The 20,299-nt window shown below is 36.9% G+C and overlaps 1 protein-coding gene across 6 annotated transcripts in view; it reads right to left on the bottom strand.

The window, feature by feature from the left end:
• Positions 1-20,299, bottom strand: part of KLHL5 (kelch like family member 5) — a 65,705-nt gene that overhangs the window by 18,150 nt on the left and 27,256 nt on the right. For 2 of the 6 annotated variants that reach the window (XM_075024508.1, XM_075024490.1), the window contains 3 exons: positions 15,242-15,427; positions 7,445-7,581; positions 6,787-6,983 (listed from right to left, as the gene is read on the bottom strand). In XM_075024508.1, the coding sequence (XP_074880609.1) occupies positions 6,787-6,983; positions 7,445-7,581; positions 15,242-15,384 (477 nt within the window). In that variant the 5' untranslated portion in view covers positions 15,385-15,427. Of the gene's footprint in view, positions 1-6,786; positions 6,984-7,444; positions 7,582-15,241; positions 15,428-19,322; positions 19,471-20,299 lie in introns of all 6 variants that reach the window. The other 4 variants (XM_075024517.1, XM_075024498.1, XM_075024525.1 and 1 more) reach the window with 3 other exon arrangements.

Raw genomic sequence — 20,299 nt, 5'->3', positions numbered from 1 at the left:
CCCTGTATTACAAAATGAAAGTTAAGAAAATGAGCAAATACAGGAATTAAAAACAGTGAAAGGACTGTACCAATATTCAGTAATGCTACACATGCACTGTTATTTATTTTACTCTGATATCAAATGCTTGGGAGTAAAATTGAAGCTGAAAAAACATCAAAATTATTTCCAGAGTTTAAACATGCAGTTCACAAAATTCCACTGTGTTCATTTTTTCCACTGCTGTTTCTTGGTTGATTCTCTGTCCTAGAGAGTATGCAAGCTGGAGCTGTGCTTTTAGTTTTGCTGAATAAACAGGCAGTGAGCACTGACAAAGAGAAAAGCCAACACTTACTACCTTAAACTTTCCATATTGTCTATCCGGATCACAGGAAGAGGAAGGGGAAAGCACCTGCATGGAAAGTTTCCTTTGTCTCTGAAGGCAACGACAAGCTGGTCTTGTGTAAGTCAGTCAGGGATCCTCTTTGGAAAGCTTTTTTCCAACTGTATTTCATCACTTCAACAGCTGTTGTGTGTAAAAAGCCTGATTTTCCTTCTTGTTGCTTGCAGACAATGGCTTTCTGATGGGAACAAGTTCAACTTCCTCTTGCTCCCATTCTATTTTTAAAGCAGGGACTCCTTTTGAGCATAGTATCAAAGCATTCCACTGGGAATACAGCCACTCTTTGGCCTACGTCTGGGGTTTTTTATAATCAGAATCTGACAATTCCTCTTCCTCTACAGACAGAGATTCTGAAGACAAAAAGGAGGAGCCAGTGTATCTCCTAGCATTCTTAACCTCCTCATTAGCCTTTTCTTTCCTTCTTCTTATGGGAACTCTCTGTGGAAGAACAGGATATTTCAGAGAACAAACAGTCTGCAGTTTCAGTCCCTTGCTTTCTGGTCCTCAAAGTAAAAAAATAATTTCCCACCCCCAAAATTAGCTCCTCAAAGAGCTTGGAAGCTTTATCAATTGAGTAGCCTGAGGTTTATGTATTAGCTAAAACAGGGACACACAGTCCCTGTGCTCAATGCTGTGAATTGGCCGTTCACATCATAACCTTAAATTCACCTGTCAGCAACTGCAGAGTGAATAATACTGATATTCTTAACCACAGGCCTGCCTTGGATTTGATACAAAGCAAAAAAATATTAGGAGAACATAAAAGATAAGACATCATGATGCTTATTTCTAAGTGCTACTTAATCCCCACAGTGGGATCCAGTGAGATTGTTAAGTCTCCCTCTACACTGTGTCAGAAGGATTAGAACCTTGGAGAGCATCAGAACACCTGCAGGCTGAGAAGAACAGTACACTGAGGTGGCCCAACAGGCAGCTCTAACCACAGGGCTCTGTTTAAACTCTGAACCTCAGCAGCCAAAAAGCAAGAGGTGCTTGACTCACAGGATCTGAATGAGAACAGGGAATGCAATTTTGTCTACTGGCTGCTTCAGTCAGCTGGTCAACTGACGTATGAATTCACTAAGAACTGAGCTATCTGACCTCCTGGTATTAATAGTCAGATAGATGTCAGATAGCTGCTACTTTACTTTTAGTCAGTTTTGCTGCATTAAGCGATAAACCAAACTAATGCTTTTGGTGCCAGGGTTTGTTTAGAGTACAACTATTCTAGCTTGACTCCTCTGCATAGTTTCTGGATTCCAAAACAGGCTGGGCACTATGCAGAAACCTATTTACTCTTGCTAAGGCAGTACAGAGCTATTGTGCTAGGCAGAACTTCGGAAACTTGAAAGGCAGAATTATCTTGGGTTTTCACCAGCGAAAAAAAGTAAATGAGTATTTTCCAAGTTAGATGATTACTGAGCAGGATATTTTGGACTGCAATTTCAGGTGCAAGAACATAAAATCCTTATTTTAGGCACTAACACAGTCTTTGGGTCTGGCCCTTTGTGGACGAAAAAATACTGAAATCTCTCCCCTTTTCATATTCCTCCCTACCAAAAGAACAAACTGTTCTGGCTGTTGGAAGAAAAAAGACCAATTATGCCTCTTTGATTCTTCCTCCCAAATCATAAACTCCATAATGCAATGATTTTTTTGTTACCCAACACCTGCCTTACAGGACAAAGCAAGTCTAAGTGTCCCACATCTGTTTTTCTGCAAAATTCCTAGCTTCTATGCTTGGCCTCAACCTGTCACTCTGTAGAATCACAGAATGGTTTGGGTTGGAAGGGACCTTAAAGGTCATCTAGTTCCAACTCCCCTGCTATGGGCAGGGACACCTTCCACTAGACCAGGTTGCTCAAAGCCCCGTCCAAGTTCCTGACCTTGAACACTTCCAGGGATGGAGCATCCACAACTTCTCTGGGCAACCTGTTCCAGCGTCTCATCACCCTCATCACAGAGTATTCCTTCCTTATGTCCAATCTAAATCCATCTTCTTTCAGTTTAAAACTGTTACCCCTTGTCCTATTACTACAGGCCCTACTAAAAAGTCTGTCCCTATCTTTCTTAGGAGCCCTGTTTAAGTGCTGAAAGGCTGCAATAAGGTCTCCCTGGAGCTTTCTCTTCTCCAGGCTGAACAACCCCAACTCTCTCAGCCTTTCCTCATAGGAGAGGTGTTCCAGCCCTCCAATCATTTTCGTGGCCCTCCTCTGGGCCCACTCTAAGAGGTCCATGTCTGTCTTCTGCTGGGACCCCAGAGCTGGATGCAGTACTCCACGTGGGGTCTCACCAGAGCAGAGCAGAGGGGCAGAATCACCTCCCTTGACCTGCTGGCCACACTTCTTTTGATGCAGCCCAGGATACAGTTGGCTTTCTGGGCTGCAAACGCACATTGCCGGGTCATGTTGAGCTTCTCGTCAGCTAACACCTCCAAGTCCTTCTCCTCAATCCACTCATCGCCCAGCCTGTATTTGTGCTTGGGATTGCCCAACCCATGTGCAGGACCTTGCACTTGGCCTTGTTGAACTGCATGAAGTTCACACGGGCCCACCTCTCAAGCCTGTCAAGGTCCCTCTGGATGGCATCCCTTCCCTCCTGCGTTGTTGACTGCACCACACAGCTTGGTGTCATCAGCAAACTTGCTGAGGGTGCACTCAATCCCACTGTCCCTGTCACCAACAAAGATGTTAAAAAGTCCCAATACTGACCCCTGAGGAATGCCACTTGTCACTCCCCTCAGACATCGAGCCACTGACAGTAACTCTTTTAAGTATGACCATCCAATGCCTTATCCACCGAGTGGTCTATCCATCAAATCCATGTCTCTCCAATTTAGAGACAAGGATGTCATGTGGGACAGTGTCCTTTAAGTTTTTCTTCTTATAAACAGCCATTGGCTGTGCTCAGAAATCATGCAAGCTCCAAGAGTAGCTTTTTTGGAATCTTGTAACATTATCACTGCTCGTGTACTTCCAAAGACTTCTGATGAAAATCAAAGTGGCTTTTCACTCTGCTTTAAGCATGGGAAGCTGAGCAACAAAGATTACAAAGTTATCTACACAGGGGTTGACTCAGGCACTATCATGTATAATGTTTAGAATGTCTGCTTTTTCTTTTTTGGTTGCAATTAAGAAAGTTAAAATGTAGCTATTAAAGAAGACTGACACCTAAGAACACCTCACTACTCACCACAGACACTTCATGTTCTGAAAATAACATCGGCTAGCTTTTCCTCATCTGAAAGTATTAACTTCCCTGTGGTTTGCTTTTTTGTGGAAGAGGAGCTATCGGTTTTCATTCAAGGTATGCTATCAACTGTTTCAAACAAACAAGATGACAAAAGGGGTGTTTCTTTTGACTTTGTGAAGACAGAAAGAAAAATGCACAGAAAGCATCTTGTGCAAAAAGGCTTTACGAATTGAACAGATACATTACTGGCCAGCCGAATAAAATTCCTAAATTTATAACTGTATGACCCCAATACTATAATATAAACTACAACAAAACAGGATAACCTTTGTACAAAAGATACCTTTACCCAGACACATCTCATGATTCTGTCAACTGTACTTTAAAACCCTGATGCATAAGAGTCAGAGTTGCTCTTTATGCAGCATTAAATCCATTACTGATCACTTCAGTTTATTTCATGTTTCACTTAATGCATCCTGAGGATTTTTCAAGCTTTAGTTTGCCATGTCAAAAATTGACCTGTTTTGATGATAACCTTAAAAATTATTCTCCTCTGAAAAAACAACTTATCAACTGTCAACACAGTAAGCAATAAAGTAATGCAACACTTAAGTGTATGTTATGCTAAAACGACTTACATCTTTAATATGAAGTGCAGCATTCAAATACCTTTTTTTCTTTTTAAATCACACTGTACTATGTGATTAAAATCATGCCATAAAATCATGCTAATGCTTTCCAATGACACTAATGAACATTATTTAGACAAAGCAGGTCTATTAACAGAGGTAGGCCTACTGGGATAAGTTACTGATTGGTCCTTCAGTTTAACCAAATGCTCATTTCATCTGAATTTCCAGTCTTCATGTAAAGAACTATTTTAATGAAGCAGCTAAGATGATTATCAAATTGTAGCATGTGTCATATAAACCTTTAAAACTAAGAAGTTGTTTTAATTGCAGAAAAACAGCTATATGGCAATCTGTTTTTTTTCTGTCAAAGGAAAACTCATAGAAAGTAATGTATATAAATTAAAATTTAAGTATTTTATATTATTCATTACCTTCTACTTCAAGTGCTTTAAAAGAACCAAAATTACACGGAAAAGCCAGAAGTATATGCCATACTCAGTATAATCCTCTGCTGTCCACTGCAGCATAAAAATAGTTAATTGTTTTAACAAACAGAATTTCCAGGTACTACAGGTGCGCTTAACCTTTATGCTCTAATACTTCCTAATGGAAAGAGCATCAAGTGGCTAGCACTTACTACTGTTGAACATTTTCTTTTTTCAAACAGCTTTTAAACAAATGAAATTACTTGGGGATTTATTTTAATTGAAGATTCAATTGGACTATACATTTCTATGCAGTTTCCATAGCAACATTCATTTCAAACTAAAGAAGCTGCTTCTCTATTACTCATTATTACTAAAATTCAATTTCATGTCGCTGTTGGAACTAAACAACATTAAAAGAGGCCTTGGGAAGAATCCATCTAGCACAACTAATTAGTTTTGAAAATAGCTTTTTAAAATCCACCTAATTTAAATTTCGTCCATGTCAAAGCCTTAAAAGCAACTTTGCCACTGACGTAAACAATGGCCAAAAGGCATACAACTATTTTCCTGTGGTCTGAATGAAAAAAAAAGATAGGTGCTGTAAAAGAATGGCTTTTAGAAAGTTCACAGCCCCTTTCCACTGCAAGTCACAAATTGCCAGTCAAAATAGTAAGCCTATAATCCCTAACATTCATCTTTAAAGATGCACTGGTCTAACATTTATTACCATTCTGATCTTGGCTGTCCACTTACAAGGGACTTGACAATAGCACAGACCAAAATATACGCTTATTCTGAAAAAGAACAAATAGGTCAGAGGAAGGAGGTTCTCTTTTTGTGTACTTTTTGTATTGCTGTCTTGCTCAACTTTAATTCTAATACTCCTCAAAGGCATAGGCAGCATTTATCTTTACTGTTTCATCTGTCTACCTAATTGCAGTCTCCTTGTTTTTGTTTGAGCAATAATGAAGATTGAGAATAGAAACATGTAAGTTACAATCTGCACACTACTTATTGACCTGTTTTGGTAAATTTCAGTGTACATATGATTTTAAGTACATCAGAGATCCACTCACTAACAACAGTGTATCATATAAAAAAAAAAAAAAGAAAAGACCTATTAAACTTATACATACTAAACTACTTTAAGCCAAGAAGAAATAATTTACAATAAAGTTTTTAAACCAACAAAAACTAAAGCGGCAAGAGGAAAAGCCATGGATTTCTAATACTAATTACAAGACAGAAATGACACCTCTTGGATCTAAGCCAATAGTGTAACGGTAATGCAATGCTATGCCACACAAGCAAATTAATTACTATCTTCATTCCCACATCTCTTATGCAGTATCTACACGCCCTCATTCAGGTCCCAAGAGCTTACATAGGCAAAATTTCATCAAGAAGAGAGCAAAATGCCTCACAAAACTGCAAAGAACAGATGAACTGACGCCTCAGAGATAATTCTCCTACCTCCTGCTGCTGATAACATTACTAAAATATGCTCGTGAGAAGCAAAAGAACATTTTACATTAAAATAAAAGGATGACTATTAAGAAGATGAAGTTTAATTAAGTTGGCAGGTCAGTCTTTCTATAAATTAACTCTCAAAATATCATTGGCAAATTTGTATTTAGTCACATATTGCCTAGCCTAGGATTAAATTGTTTGATACCATCCTGACATCCCATTACTAAGAAATTAAGGATAATGCAGACTCTATATTGATGAATGCCCACATTCATACCGCAAGTATAACTTAGAACCTGGTTACTCCAGCTTATTACAGTTCTACAGTTTCATTTAGTAATGTGTTATTTTGGACTAGGTGATGGCAGCTTGCCCACTGTCAAGTTTGTAGTTTTTGACTTGACAGAAATAAGAACAAGTTTTTGAATGATTTTATTAAATGCATATCACTCAATCCCTTTACTGTTACAGGGAACCAGTAATGCTTGCCTATTTCCTTCCAACTCTAAACCAGCAACTTTATAGTTATTTTGTCATTCCTCATTATGGGGACATATGTGCATTCTTGCTTGGAAAGTGATCAAGGCTTTCTGGGGGAAAAACATTAGTATTTCATTCAGGAAAACATTCTGTATTTTCCTTACTAAATAAAGCAGATGATACTTAAATAACAACATACCATAGTGTAATTGTGAGCCACCTTGTGCAAGTCAGTGCAACCCTGCGCATCAGCGAAAGATCGGATTCCAAGGCAATTGGATGGGTGAAGCTGCTTCATTAGGAATTTACAGCATGCTTCTACAACCTGAGAGAGCTGAAGAAGGCAAGCTGTAGACAACAGGCATTCAATGTTATCTTCTTTTAATTCGAGGCGACCTAGTAACATTAAAAAGGAGATCACATTAGTTTTCTCTTATCGTTTGTTCAATTCCCTAAAACTCAGAGGCAACAGAATTATTTACAGATTATATGACAATATAAGGCTTAGCAAACATCACGCCCAGCAACTGATAACCAGCTTTTCAAAATTAGTACCTATAATGATGTAAGGAAAGGGAATCCTAATAAGATTCCTTTTTTTGTCAGTCATGATACATTTAACATATTCAAAATCATTAACATGATTTGTTAACTAACTGAGTATGGTATTATCAGAGAAACTACATCCTACCAGGTCGCCTCAGGTAATGGCAATGATGATTTCTTCTTATTTATTTATAAGGAATTAAACAATGTGAATAATAATTTCTAAAGAGCATTTGAAATCTAGTAATGGAATATAATGTTCAAAAGGAGGACAATTCTTCAGATGAAATTCCCATTTTCATTCCAATTACCTGTATATGCATATTGAACCAGAGCCCACAATGCATTCGGCTCCACACCTTCCATCTTGATTTCTTCCTGTCTTGCTTCCCTTACGTCATTAGTGAACATTGCCGCAAAGTAGTCCGAAACAGAGGAGAGAACCAATCTGAGTACATTGTGCAAGAGAAAAGGAGACACAAAGTGGAAAAGAAAAAAAATTAGTCAACCTGATGTTTGTTAATTTATGATTCATTACTTTGCCCTTTGAAGAAACACCGTACTGAGAAAAACATTTTAAAATTGACAAACTGCTCCATGCTCTAGTTCCCCTCTATGAATAATGAAGTACTGTTACTGAATCTACATTTGCTGCTGAAGTAAATGAATTACCCTTTCAAAGCTCAATGACTTTTAATAGCCAACACAGAAACAACCCACAAAAAATACATAAATTGGAAATGGAATATAAAAATACATTATGGAATTTAAAAAAAAAAGAAAGAATTGATTTCCATTTATATTATATCAGTTACTTTTTTAAACATGAAAGAATGACTTACTAGTCCTTTTCAAAGTGCTTTAAAATGCTTTTAACTCTTGGTGCACACATAAGCATTCATTTACTAATACTGATAACAGAACTGGGCACACTAAACATGATGGTACAGACAGAGTAATCTCTTTTGTGGGTATGTATTCAGCCTTCTGTTAACAATTCTGAGTATTTTAAGATGCTGAGTAAGTAAACATGTTAGTGCACAACAGACGTTTCTTTGGATTACTGAGAGTGAAACACCGAGTACACGTAACAATGCCACTCCACAAAGTGTAAGAATTTTGATGTCTCAGTATGTGTTCACAGGACTAAGGTGAAAGAGAAAGGAAACCATGTGGAGTAGGAACCTTCAGCCCATAGTTCTGTTGTATGAAACCTACCATGACTATTCATGAGGTCTGCTGGTCTCTTCCCTAAGAGACCTCCAGGAACAGCCTTGTGGTTTGGATCAATTTTTGTGCTGCAGCAGTTCACTGTTGCCTTGCTCACAGGGAATTCAAATATAAATACACTTGCATATGTACTAAGCTATACAAACTGCAAGCCCAAGAATCAAGCCTTCTGCAAATACACTACACAGTCCATCTGCACACATTCAATGAATCTAACACTTCACGAAACATGAGTTTATTCTGTGCTGACTCATTATATTGGCTTCATTAAGATGACAGAGGTCAGGAACCACAAAACAAGAGTAAAATTAATTGAAAATGTGAGCACCAGTGCTTAGGAGTAAGCCTAAACATACATTAATGGTGAGGATTTGCAGGTACATACACAAAGTCATGAACTACAAAGAACTGTCTCTAAGTTAATTAACTGCAAAGTAATAAATTGTTGACTAATTTCAACTACTTTTTTCTTGCCAATTTTCTGACCATTGACCATTTGGTCAGGCCTACAGTAAAGTAACCCTTTTTTTCTGGTTGCTGAGGCAACAGAGTTGGGTTAAGAGCGTACAGGGAAAAGATTAATTTTATTTTAACATCTTGTATGATGGAAGTTTTGTAATAAGAAATAAAGTTCTGTTCTTTTAAGGAACATACTGTTCTTGAGGTAAGAGATATATTCTGTGGCTGACTTGCTGAGAAAAATCAGAACATTCTGCCAAGATAGCGCCCAGGCATCGCTTCTAGACATTTTAACCTCAGGTTTAATGACACCTGAATTTGAATGAAAATACTGTCTCCTAGAGATCTATAGAAGTTTAGTGAAATTAGAGAGTACCTTCATGTAAAGCATCAAGGGAGAGTTTCTGCAACTGCTTTTGATGCTAGAATGAGATGACAAGATCAGATTTGTACATACAAAATAGGAGTTCTCATTGGAAGGGACAGATTTGAAAAAACCAAGTATCTCTGCAGGTCCAATACAGAATGAAAAAAAAAAAGCAAAACAAACAAAATATTCACCTCAGCCAATACTGACTTGAACTTCTACACAAGGAACAGCGCTTGAAAAAGAGAGGTCTCTGTGAGGGGAAGCAACCTAAAACCTATTCTTAACACAGTTTTGGGATTGGTTCCCCCAACAGTGCAGCTAGTATAGTTAGAAAATGGCTGGACTGTACATATCTTAGCAACAACTGTTGAAGAAATGCCAAATAACAGCCTGAGGCTCCAGACAAACACCTTCTACCAGCTGTTTGATATCAGCAAATTTCTCCCTGTAATTTCCAGTCTCAAAGTCCTCTTAAAGATATTATTAGAAATTCAAAATGCAATCCATTTACTATTTTTGCAAACTTTTGTTCAGATTCATGAGAATTCACAGTGTTAAGTGCTTTCCAGAGAGTGACTTGCCTATGCTGAAACAGGATGTGCAGCCCAGGAGTAGATTAATACAAGTAATATGCCAAAGCATAAATTATACTGGTAACAATTTTGTAATAATTTTAGGCAAGAAGCATGTTCACAATGAAAAGCCTTAGAACAGGTATCCACCCTTTTCTCTTAATTCAACTAATTTAGAAAAAAAGTTCTTTCAAAGAAAGGGGATTAAAAGATACAGTGACAATGCATCAAGGTAGCATAACAGAAAACAAAGGCAGACTTTCATCTAACTAGCATTTTGTTGTCCTATGTTTTTCCCATTAGTCAATAAAATCAATTACTACTTTACTCATGCCATTTGACACCCACTTGTTCATTGATCTTTTAATCTCATAGCTAGTAACTGATTTTTCTTTCAACCTTTTTTTGGACTGTCTGAAATTAAACTGCATTCCTCGATACAGATTATACGACATGAAGCAGCTAATACCTTCATATAACTGAAGAATCCACAGAAGACTTTCCCCATCCATATTTGACGTTTTTCCAAAAAAAGCTCTAAAAGAGCTACGTGACAAGTATAATTTTTCAAAAGAAAATCTGTGCAATGACTATAAAAACTACACTTATATTCACGATCTCCTTGTTAAATAGAGCCATCATGGCTCTGTTAGTATTTAACATAGAGAATCTCTTTGTGTTGTTTATTAATCATTAAAATTAACATATTCATCCATACCAAGAGCTCACTGGGAGCTACTGTTGGTATAAAATACTGCCTTTCCTCAGTTTAGAAACTGAAGAAAGCTATGGGTTTTGTATTCTGAGTTTGTAGTCTTTTTTTTCCCTACGAGTAATACTTCTTTCATAACTGGCTCAACTAAAATGCTTACGAACGCAGTATATATTGACATTAGAGAGGCCTCTTAAAAAAAAAAATCAACAAAAAATCTTAATACAGTTGGCATTGTATTCTTTGACATATTTACTCTCTTTCTTACCTGATAACCAGCTACTGCCAAAACCTCAATTCTGCATAGATAAGACTACAAGAATTTGGCTACTAAATAATATGCAGTAGGTTGGCTGCTCTTTTTCAGTTCACAGGAAAAGGAACACATGAATACCAGAATTTTTCATCTGGGAGATCATAAGATGACTGAACAATTAATCTCTCTGGAAAAACACTCAACAGCTATGGGCTAAATCCTGACAAAATCTGGGTGTTTCAGTACATCTCCCTGTTCTTGCAGGAGGCTCCAATGCTACTGATGTCTTTAATTTCTGTGGTTTGTACTGATCCAAAACCAGAAAGATCCACCATGACGGCTTAACTTACTTTGAAGAGTTTTCTACTGAGAGCCAGTAAAACATGTGTAAGCAGGGTGGCACACCTAAATTAAATTGTACTTGTTGGAATTGCCACAAGCTGCATCATCTAGACAGTTTTCTAGGTCTTCAAAGCATTTATTACATAAAATGATGATAGCTGTCAAACCTGGCAATTTACAGATTTAGTATCTCCCAACCTGATTCACCTGACAGAATGAAGTGAAGCTTCTTAACATCTTAAAGATGAAAGGGACACTTCCTAGGAAACTCCCTGTTTGTGGCTCTGTAACAGCTGAAAATAGTCCTAGGGAACTCATTAATAGTATTCACTGAAGTTGTAAGGTGATACTGAATAGTTCATGCGTCTTAGTACAAAGCACATCACACACTGGTGGCTTGAGCTGATTTCCATTCCTGATAACAAAACATGTCAGTAATAAAAAGAATATATGAAAGTAGTACTACCCCACACTATTAATATATCTGTATTTATTTAAATTAAAATTTTTTAAAAGCAAGCTATACCTAAAAATACATGCAGTATGTTTATGTTAAAATGATTTCCAGTTATAGCTCTCTTCCAGGGAAATCAAACCTTTCAAAATTTGTTTGCTGCTTCTGACATTGAAACGATGATTACAATAAACCATTTAGTAAAATTTTTCAAAACAATCACACTGTTAGTAGCAATAGTACCTTTTTAACAAAGCTATCATAGAACTGCTTTTTTTATTCACTTTGACTTTTTAGAAAGACACTTTGTGCTAAAATTTTTATAAACACATAGCTAAAAAAAAAAAAAAAAAAAGGCTCCAGTGAAGGACTTACAAACTAAGGTAATGCAGACTGTGAAAGAAAGGAAGTATTATTAAGCTATATGGAAAAGAAGTACAAAGATAAATAAGCCTCAAGATAAAAAGTGTCTGCAAACCAGGGTTTGTGCTCTTCCAAACAAGCTTCCTAACCCCTAGAGTACATAAGCTTCCATTTGCCTTCTTTCCTTCAGTTCCATGTCTTCTGTATTTCCATCTTTCAGTGTCAACAGGAAGAAAGAAAATGGCTCTGCACAGATTTTCAGATTGCTGGTTAAAGGACACAGAACAGGCTTTAAATCCCCTCTGGCCAGGAATTTATGCAGACCTCCCTTTTCTTATGTGAATGTTCTGATCAGCAGGTTAGTACAAAACAAACCAAACTTTTATTATGGATATAGCAGTTAAGTGAATGTAATAAACAGGGACATAATAAATGACTTAAGACATCTGAAATTGCAGTGGACACAGAAAAAGCACCTGATATGAAAAACTTAATTAAATGTCTGGCAAAATTTCTTTATGGAACTACAGGCTAAGGGAGTGGGAATATAATGCATTTTTTCCCTTGTGGAGAACTCTCCCCTTTCCTACTTGCTTCTTGATCTCCTAAATAAGTTCCTAGCTATAATTTCAGCACAGAATGAGAAGATAAATAGTCTTATTCAGAAAAATCATGACTACATGTGATACTCTTATTTGTAGTAGACTCATAGCCTGAATTCTTTGAATAGGTACAAACTAAAACCCTTCAGAATTTTACAGTAATATATTACCTGTGTTTACTACTATTGCAGGCACCATACTCACTGCTCTTTTCTCTCTAAAAACATACATCATACACCTCAGAACATTTAAGTATCATCACAAGAAGAAACTGAGAATTAAGAAAAAAATACAGGAACCTTTAAAAACATCATGTTCAAACCAGAAAATCTGAAAACTCCTCTCTATATAGGAGCGTGATTGACAATAATTATGAAAAATGTTCTTTCTTACCATTTCTATGTCCAGTGCAAGTGAACTTTCTATTTTCTTACACATCTTAGAATGCCAAGCCATTAAGCTAATATCTATTTCATACATGTTTTGTTGCTTAATAAGTCTTAAGATAAAATAATCACTAGTGTTCTGAAATAGACACTGACTGCTCCAGTTGGCAGTCAATACTAAAAGTCAGAACTTAGATGCAGGCAGTAAAAAATCCTACTTTTTTTTTCTTATAACATAGGCTACTACAAGTACATAAAGCCAGTCTTCTTACTGAATTTCTATAAAACCCTGAACCAAATTTAAGATTTCCATCTTTATCTTGCCCACTATGGAAAAGCTCGATTTTCAGTGAGGTACTTTGGACATACTGAGATGAAGACTGTAGTTATTGCTATGTTTCTCTGTGAAAACAAAACAGTAAAGAGAAAGAACTACTGTGCAAAAGGCAAAGCTTCCTTCTAAGTTGCTCCAATATTATAAAGTGAACTCAGGATAATCATAAGCCTCCCACCTCCTGCTACAAGCACAAGGTGTGCTTCTTTGGCCTTAACTTTCATGCATGTTTAAAACACAATATACCAACTACAGCAAGATGTTTCTCCTCCTAAGAAGAGAATACCAGAGCAAATAACGGGTGGTAGCATATGCCTAATGCACTACAGAAATAGATTCAGTAAGAGAAACCGGAGGAGCAAAGTCAGTCTCTAAATAAATGAACAAACAAGTACGAACCACATTAATGAACTTCTTAGCATGCTGTCTTTCTGTTTACTTTGTTGCAAAAAAAAAAAAAAAAAACAACCAAAAAACCAAAAACTTCCAGTCCTTACAAGATTTCACAGCTGTCCTCTGTACCCTTTCTACACTTTTAAACTATTACATAAACCATACTCCAGGACTGTATACTGCAAAGGTGCCACCTTGGCCACATAAGAAAGTAAAATTACTTCCTTATTATAATTACTATTTTTCCTGTTTGCAGCACCCCAAAGCTCTTGGACTTCTAAATTACTTCAGCAGGTGCAAATCCACTAGGGGTGTGTGCATTCCCTGTTTTCATCTGATTCAGTCTTTCCACAGGGACAACACAGTTTTGCAACTAATTTGAACAAACTGAAGACCAATCTTAAGCAACCCTGTAGCCACAGGGAAAGCCAAATCATCTTGCTCACCCTATTGTCTCTCCAAAAAAGATTCATCATCATCATCCACAGCTATGTGGCTATAAGTGTTTACAAATGAATCCAGGTCAGGGGTTGGGTGGAGAACAGGACCACCCATTTTAGCAGTAACTGCACTAAGATTTGCTTAAATCAACTTGGAAAAATCACGGATAGTCTTGACTATTTAAATATGAAGTTTCTTAAAATGAAGTCTCTAAGAGCAATAGCAAGTTATGGTATAACTGCCTCCCTGCTCCTCAGATCAGTCCCCATCCTCATGCTATCACTGCCTCAGTTGTGTCAGCACAACGGTGTGGATGGTATCTGAATAAAAGCAGAGATCTGGCTTTTTAAGAAAAATACCAAACCCAAACCAGCAACCTCTTCCCATCTTTTTATTACTATTACAGTATTAAGCTGTATGTTTCACTGTGGGGGTAGGAATGAGCAATGGAAAATAGGAATGCTTTAGGCTGCTCTTTCTGTTGTAGACCTAATCTTATGAAACCACAGCTTAATTATACCTAGGTTCCTATTCGAACTATTAATAACTGTGCACTAAATACTGTAACGTCCTTCAGTTATTCATACTTTTATTTCACAATATTTGGTATTTTCCTAGCTTTTAAATGGCATGCTATATGATTTGTTAATTACACAGATTACAATTAGGGTAATGTTTGATCTAATTTAACCCTCTAACACTTACTGTCAGTGTTTAGTAGTCTACTATCAAAGGACTCTTCTTACTATGGGAGCAAAAAAAGTTACGCAGACGGAAGACTATCCTTACTGCTAATTATGACTCCAACAACTTAATTGTTAGTACAAAGAAGAAATTAAATCTAAGAAAATTTTTTTACGTCATTCTATGGTACAGAAACCACTACTACTTATAATATTCTGAGGGTGCATTTGGGACTTTCGGGGCTTTTATTTTGTTATGCAAATATCTTACTATATACTTAAAGACAAAAAGTAGAACGTGAAAACATCACAATTATTTTTGATGCTGTATCGCACACAACAGACAGAAATTACCTTTTAGTTTCCAAATAAATGTTAAAAAACATAAGCATGTTTAAAGTATTCTAAATTGTTAAGGATGTTCTGACCTTTTTTAAACAAAACACAGGACACACTTTGAAGGTGCATTTGTAAACAAATATGAAGTTACTTCAAATTATAATAATCTTACCTGTGAGCTGGAATTCTACGATCACCAGCAACTAACACCACATCACATAGCTGTTTGTGTCTAAGATAATTCTCCATCTTTTTAAAAGTTTGTTCAGCGTGGTTGAGAGCCTGAAAAAATTCATCTGAGGTACAAGGCTCCATAGTTTGACAAGGTGATAAGGTATGACTGCTGTTGGAAGTTCTGCTGAAGACAATAACAGAAATCTTAGTTCACACAATATTGAGGTACAACAATTCTATCTACAGATGATAAAAAAAAGATCACATGTGATTTTAAACTTGACATACATGATTTAATATATATTCCCTTGCTATTTTATTTCTGTTCATATTAATACTTCCTCTCTTCCTCCAAACCTAATCTAAATCCTTGTGAAAAAGGTAGGATCATTTAATGTTGTACTCTTCAACTAGCAGACAGACAAAGATCAGTTCAGTAATCATATCTATAGTGTTGTCAGATGGTTAAGGAAGAACAGACATCTACCAAGACCCTGCAAACTGAAAAAGCAATGGAAGGATGCAATAAGGAATCAAACCTCTCCCTGCCACATATGTTAAAGTTTTACTTCACATGTATGTTAAAGTCTTGCTTCACACTTAGCTTAAGGTGGCTAGAACAAAACTCAGCATATATGGAGATAGTAGAAGAGTGTGGGCATGCAGGAGAAAAAACCATCAAGAAACACATCAATGTACCACCACTCCTACTGCATGAAGCCTTATGTGTTTGAAATGAGATCTAGCACAGTAGAAGCCAACACAGGGGAAAAGCAAAGGTGGACAGAGAGAAAAAATATTCCTGTCTGTATGCACAGCAGCTTGGGAGAAAAGAAGAACAGAGAAAACTTAAAAGGAATGCATGGGCCTAAGACAAAGGAGATGAATCCTAATTATGTACACTGAGGGAAGCACCTTTTCTTGCTCACAGTTCTTTGACTACTACTTACTTTTCCACAATGCAGACAACTTATAAAATACTCTGGACCTACCATAATATTTGGAAGGACACAGATTCACAAGACCTGCATCCAGATCCCTGCTTTCACAAAGATGTCATGAATTCAGGCAGCATGCTCAGGGCTAAATCCACCAAGAGACTTAGCTCAGTCCTTAGCCTAGAATAGTCATTTCAAGACAGAGTTCCTCAAAATTGAAGTCTAAATTTTCAGCAGAAAATGTTCTGTAAAGGTTTTATTTTATTGTTTAGGGTTTTCTTTTGTTTATGTTTTCTTGCATGTGCCCAGAGAGCTTAAAAAGGACAAGCAATTTGGCACTTAATTAAAACCTAAATCTAGTAATGGATCAGAAATGAGGTACCTGCCTACCTACTTCCTTTAGAGGACTTTATCTTAAATGTGCTCTCTGAAGCTGTGGTTAGGCATTTATTTAAGCTGGGTCAACTTCTCACCCCCCATGAGTCACTTGTTCTGCTCCATCACTGGCCCTCTGACAAGCTGGAACAAGCATTCTTTGTGGCAATTGTGGAAACTGAATCAAGGAACTGGTATGTGAAAATGTAACCATAAAAAACCCCATTATATTGGCAAAACTGGGTGGCATTCTCACAGTGAATGAGCAAGAAGTACTCAGGGAAAGCAAGTCTTCAACCAGCAACCCTGCAAAAGAAACAGAAGTGGAAAGAACAGGGTGCTGGTCAACAAGAAATGCTTAGGCAATTCTTGTTCCCTATCACAATTTATCACATCCTCAACTGTGTTGATATAGGTTGGGGTTTTTTTTTGATTGAACCATATTTTAACCCAGACTCCTCAAATTAACCCCATTAATAATGATAAAAAAACCCTTTCTAAGCCAGCACCTTGCTGGACCACACCCTCAGTAGAGTTATTGGTAGCTCCAAGACTGCACATGGGTACATTCTGCACAGAACTCAGTGGCAGTCACCACTCTTGTTCACTAAGGAAAAATAACTGTAGTGGTGTCTGTTTTCCACTACCCATGATAAAGCACTTATTCAGGACACAGCAGAGATGAGCTTAGTTCTTCCCCTCACCTGAAGAAGTTCAGCCCTATTCCTGTCCTCTAGTCAGTAGCTTACAAACCATTTTCCATAAGGAAGGAAAAGGAGAAGGAAAGAAAGATTAAGCTTCAGTGGTCCTTAAAGAGAACATGAAAGAGACAGTCTAACAGCTGAGGCACTTGCAAAAAAGGAAAGATACAGCTTCAAAGGCTATTTATGCCTAATACCCAATAACTGGTTATTAAAAATTAAAATCTCTTTCCTTCCCCAAACTATTTTACTAATCTGTTTCCCAGTTCGGTTTGCTACAGCCATGACAGCTTGGGAGAACACACAAGCAAGGAAAGGACAGAGAAAGGGAAGGACCTGCTTTTCTCTCTGCCAGCAGTAGCACTGAAATGCCTTCCAAAATTCTTGGCCTACATCCCTTCCACCTAGAGAGAAGAAACCTGGGCATCCAACACTGACCTGTGAATCCCACGCTCAGAGCAAACACCCAGCTGTGAGGTCCTGCAGCTCTGAGTATCAAGGCAGCTCTGCTCCTTTTGGATTTGGCTCTTGACTCAAATTTATCTTTTAGTATGAATTTCCCCTCTCATAGACTAGAGGTATTGCTACTTCTACACACCTACTACGAAAATTACATTAAAGACCAAGACTATCAGGGCATGAGGTAAGTGTATCAAAGAACCTTTTTGCATATTTCTTTATGATTAAGATTTAAGATAGTATTTTTAACACATTAAGTGTAAATATTATTACAAGTATCTTAGAATGTTTGTTGGTAGGGTTTCCTTTTAAACTTCAATCACACTTTTCTTGGCCTTTCTTTTCTTTCCCTATTTATGTCAAAAAGATCCCATCTAGCACTGACCAATTTTTATTGAGTATGGTAAAATTTCAGAATGATTGCAAAAATATTAGTTACTCTAAGGACAAGGTTTTTCCCATGCTAGCTACACATTTTACTACACTGGTGACAAACATTCATATACCAAAGATACTAGCTTTTTTCAACTTCTGTCTAATAAAGAACTTACATATGAGTATGCCTTTTGAAATCAAAATTATGTATAAGCCATGCTATAAAAACATTCATTTTTAAAAGGATTTTATTTCTTCAAGCAGGATGTTTGGATTAAGGAGCTCTGCCCAATATAACAGTTCATTGCAAAGCAATGAAGCAATTAAGTGGGCTAGTAAAGTGGTGACAAATGAGTTTCAAAAGTACAAGCATATATGATGATGACTGGAGAGCTGAATTCACACCTCTCCTGCTGCTGTTTCAGGCTTCATTGCTGTAGCTTAAACAAAGCCACAGCAGTGTTTTCAATATAAAACCGAACCAAACTATAACATACACAAGCCTTCTCTCCTCCTACTTTTACTAAACTCACCGTCTCAAGAGAGAGGCATCAGTGTTTTTCAAATTTTACGGGGGAGAAGCACAATCTGTTCCTATCAAGAGGATTTGTTATATTAATTATTTTAAAGCATTGAGATTCATTTTAAAGGAGTTACAATGGTTATTTTATAGCAATCATAACCTATGAATTCCAATAAGTACTAACCTTGGCTATAACAAAGGTTGCAAAACTTTTTTCAAACATTTTATTTTATTCATTTTTACATTATTTTTAGGAAAGCATCCTTTAGGTTAAATGTCTCCATGTTTGTCTTTGAAATATAAATGAAGCAATAAAGACTTCATTATTACTAAGAAGAAAACCAAATACACATTTCAAACTATTCATTTTGAAACAGAAATAGAGGAACAAAATCCAAAATTTGAAATGATTTTTAAAATATTTTTTCTGAAAAATTGTGTAAAATCCTGTCTGAAAAAATTATCTCTGAAAATTATGCATAAATTCACTCAAATTTAAAACTGTTCTACTGTCTGATTCGTTCACCTAATTTAGCTGTAACCTCATCTGTACTTCCAAAAAAGGTCAACTTCTTCACAAGATACCATGAAATCCTATGAATCTGCAAAAATGTAGTGTTACTGCAAGATAAGAGTGACATGGTTAGATCAAGGGTATGCAGTACAGATGAGGACCTTACATGTAAGTACCACCTTGCCTCTACTAACCTTTTGCAGCAAGTAACAGCTCATTTCCTTGCATTAAAAGTCATATTTCTTTTGACAGAAGCAACATGTTGAAGTGCAGCTTGTTACTAGAGCCTTGACTGGACAAAGGAGTCAGGCAGCATTACAACAGGATTTCTATCTGCAAAATCTTGATGGAGAAAAAAACCCAAATATACATGTTACTATATCTACTCAACTGGCTAGTTCACAGAATCAATAAATGAAGTCTGTTTTTTTAAAAGATTTCTATATTATCTCCTTTTCCCATTCCCACTACCACCACAAGTCTAGCTCTTCTCCTTTCCCCTCAATTCCTTAAGGCATTGCCTCACTAGGCAAGAGACAGCAAATAATGTGACTAACGGGAAGCTGTGTTGCACAGCCAGCTTTGCAGCAGATGAATTCTGCCCTTTTTCAGTGAAGGCAATAAACTGGGTTTCTCTCCATTAACTAGCTGCCATTTGTGAGGAGTGACGTTATCTTTGAGACTTCTGCCTAGCCTCACATTAAGATGAAAAAGGCCCATGGGTTTTAAAGCTACCAGGGAAATGACAGAGGTGGTGCAGAACACAACTGCATAAACTTGCTCCCTTTAGGAAGCCAAATTAAAAGCAAATGCTCTATCTATGCTACTGAAATTTCCAGGCAGCACTGTACACCAACCCAAATGGCTTTCATTGGTACAATGAAAACGGTGCAAAATGGGAACTGGAGCAAGAATAAACTGTGCATAGAATTGGTTTAAATTCTGTTTTACATATGTTTCTCTAACACAAACTGGGTGTAGATGAAGGCATTAGAAGTAGGAAACACTGGCAAAACTGTAGAGATGGGGAAAAAAAGCACGTTTTTGTCCTCAGTACATGTCCAGTGAACACCACTTTGTTTCTCAGAAAATTAAAAAACTGACATCAACGTCTTAAATCTGAATCCATGCATAAAGAATATTACCTTTGTAAATACGGCATGTAAATAAA

The sequence above is a fragment of the Buteo buteo genome, chromosome 1, assembly GCF_964188355.1.
Source record: "Buteo buteo chromosome 1, bButBut1.hap1.1, whole genome shotgun sequence".
Lineage (NCBI taxonomy): Eukaryota > Metazoa > Chordata > Aves > Accipitriformes > Accipitridae > Buteo > Buteo buteo.
Note: the sequence above shows the minus strand (reverse complement) of the source record. Positions and strands in the feature narration are given on the sequence as shown.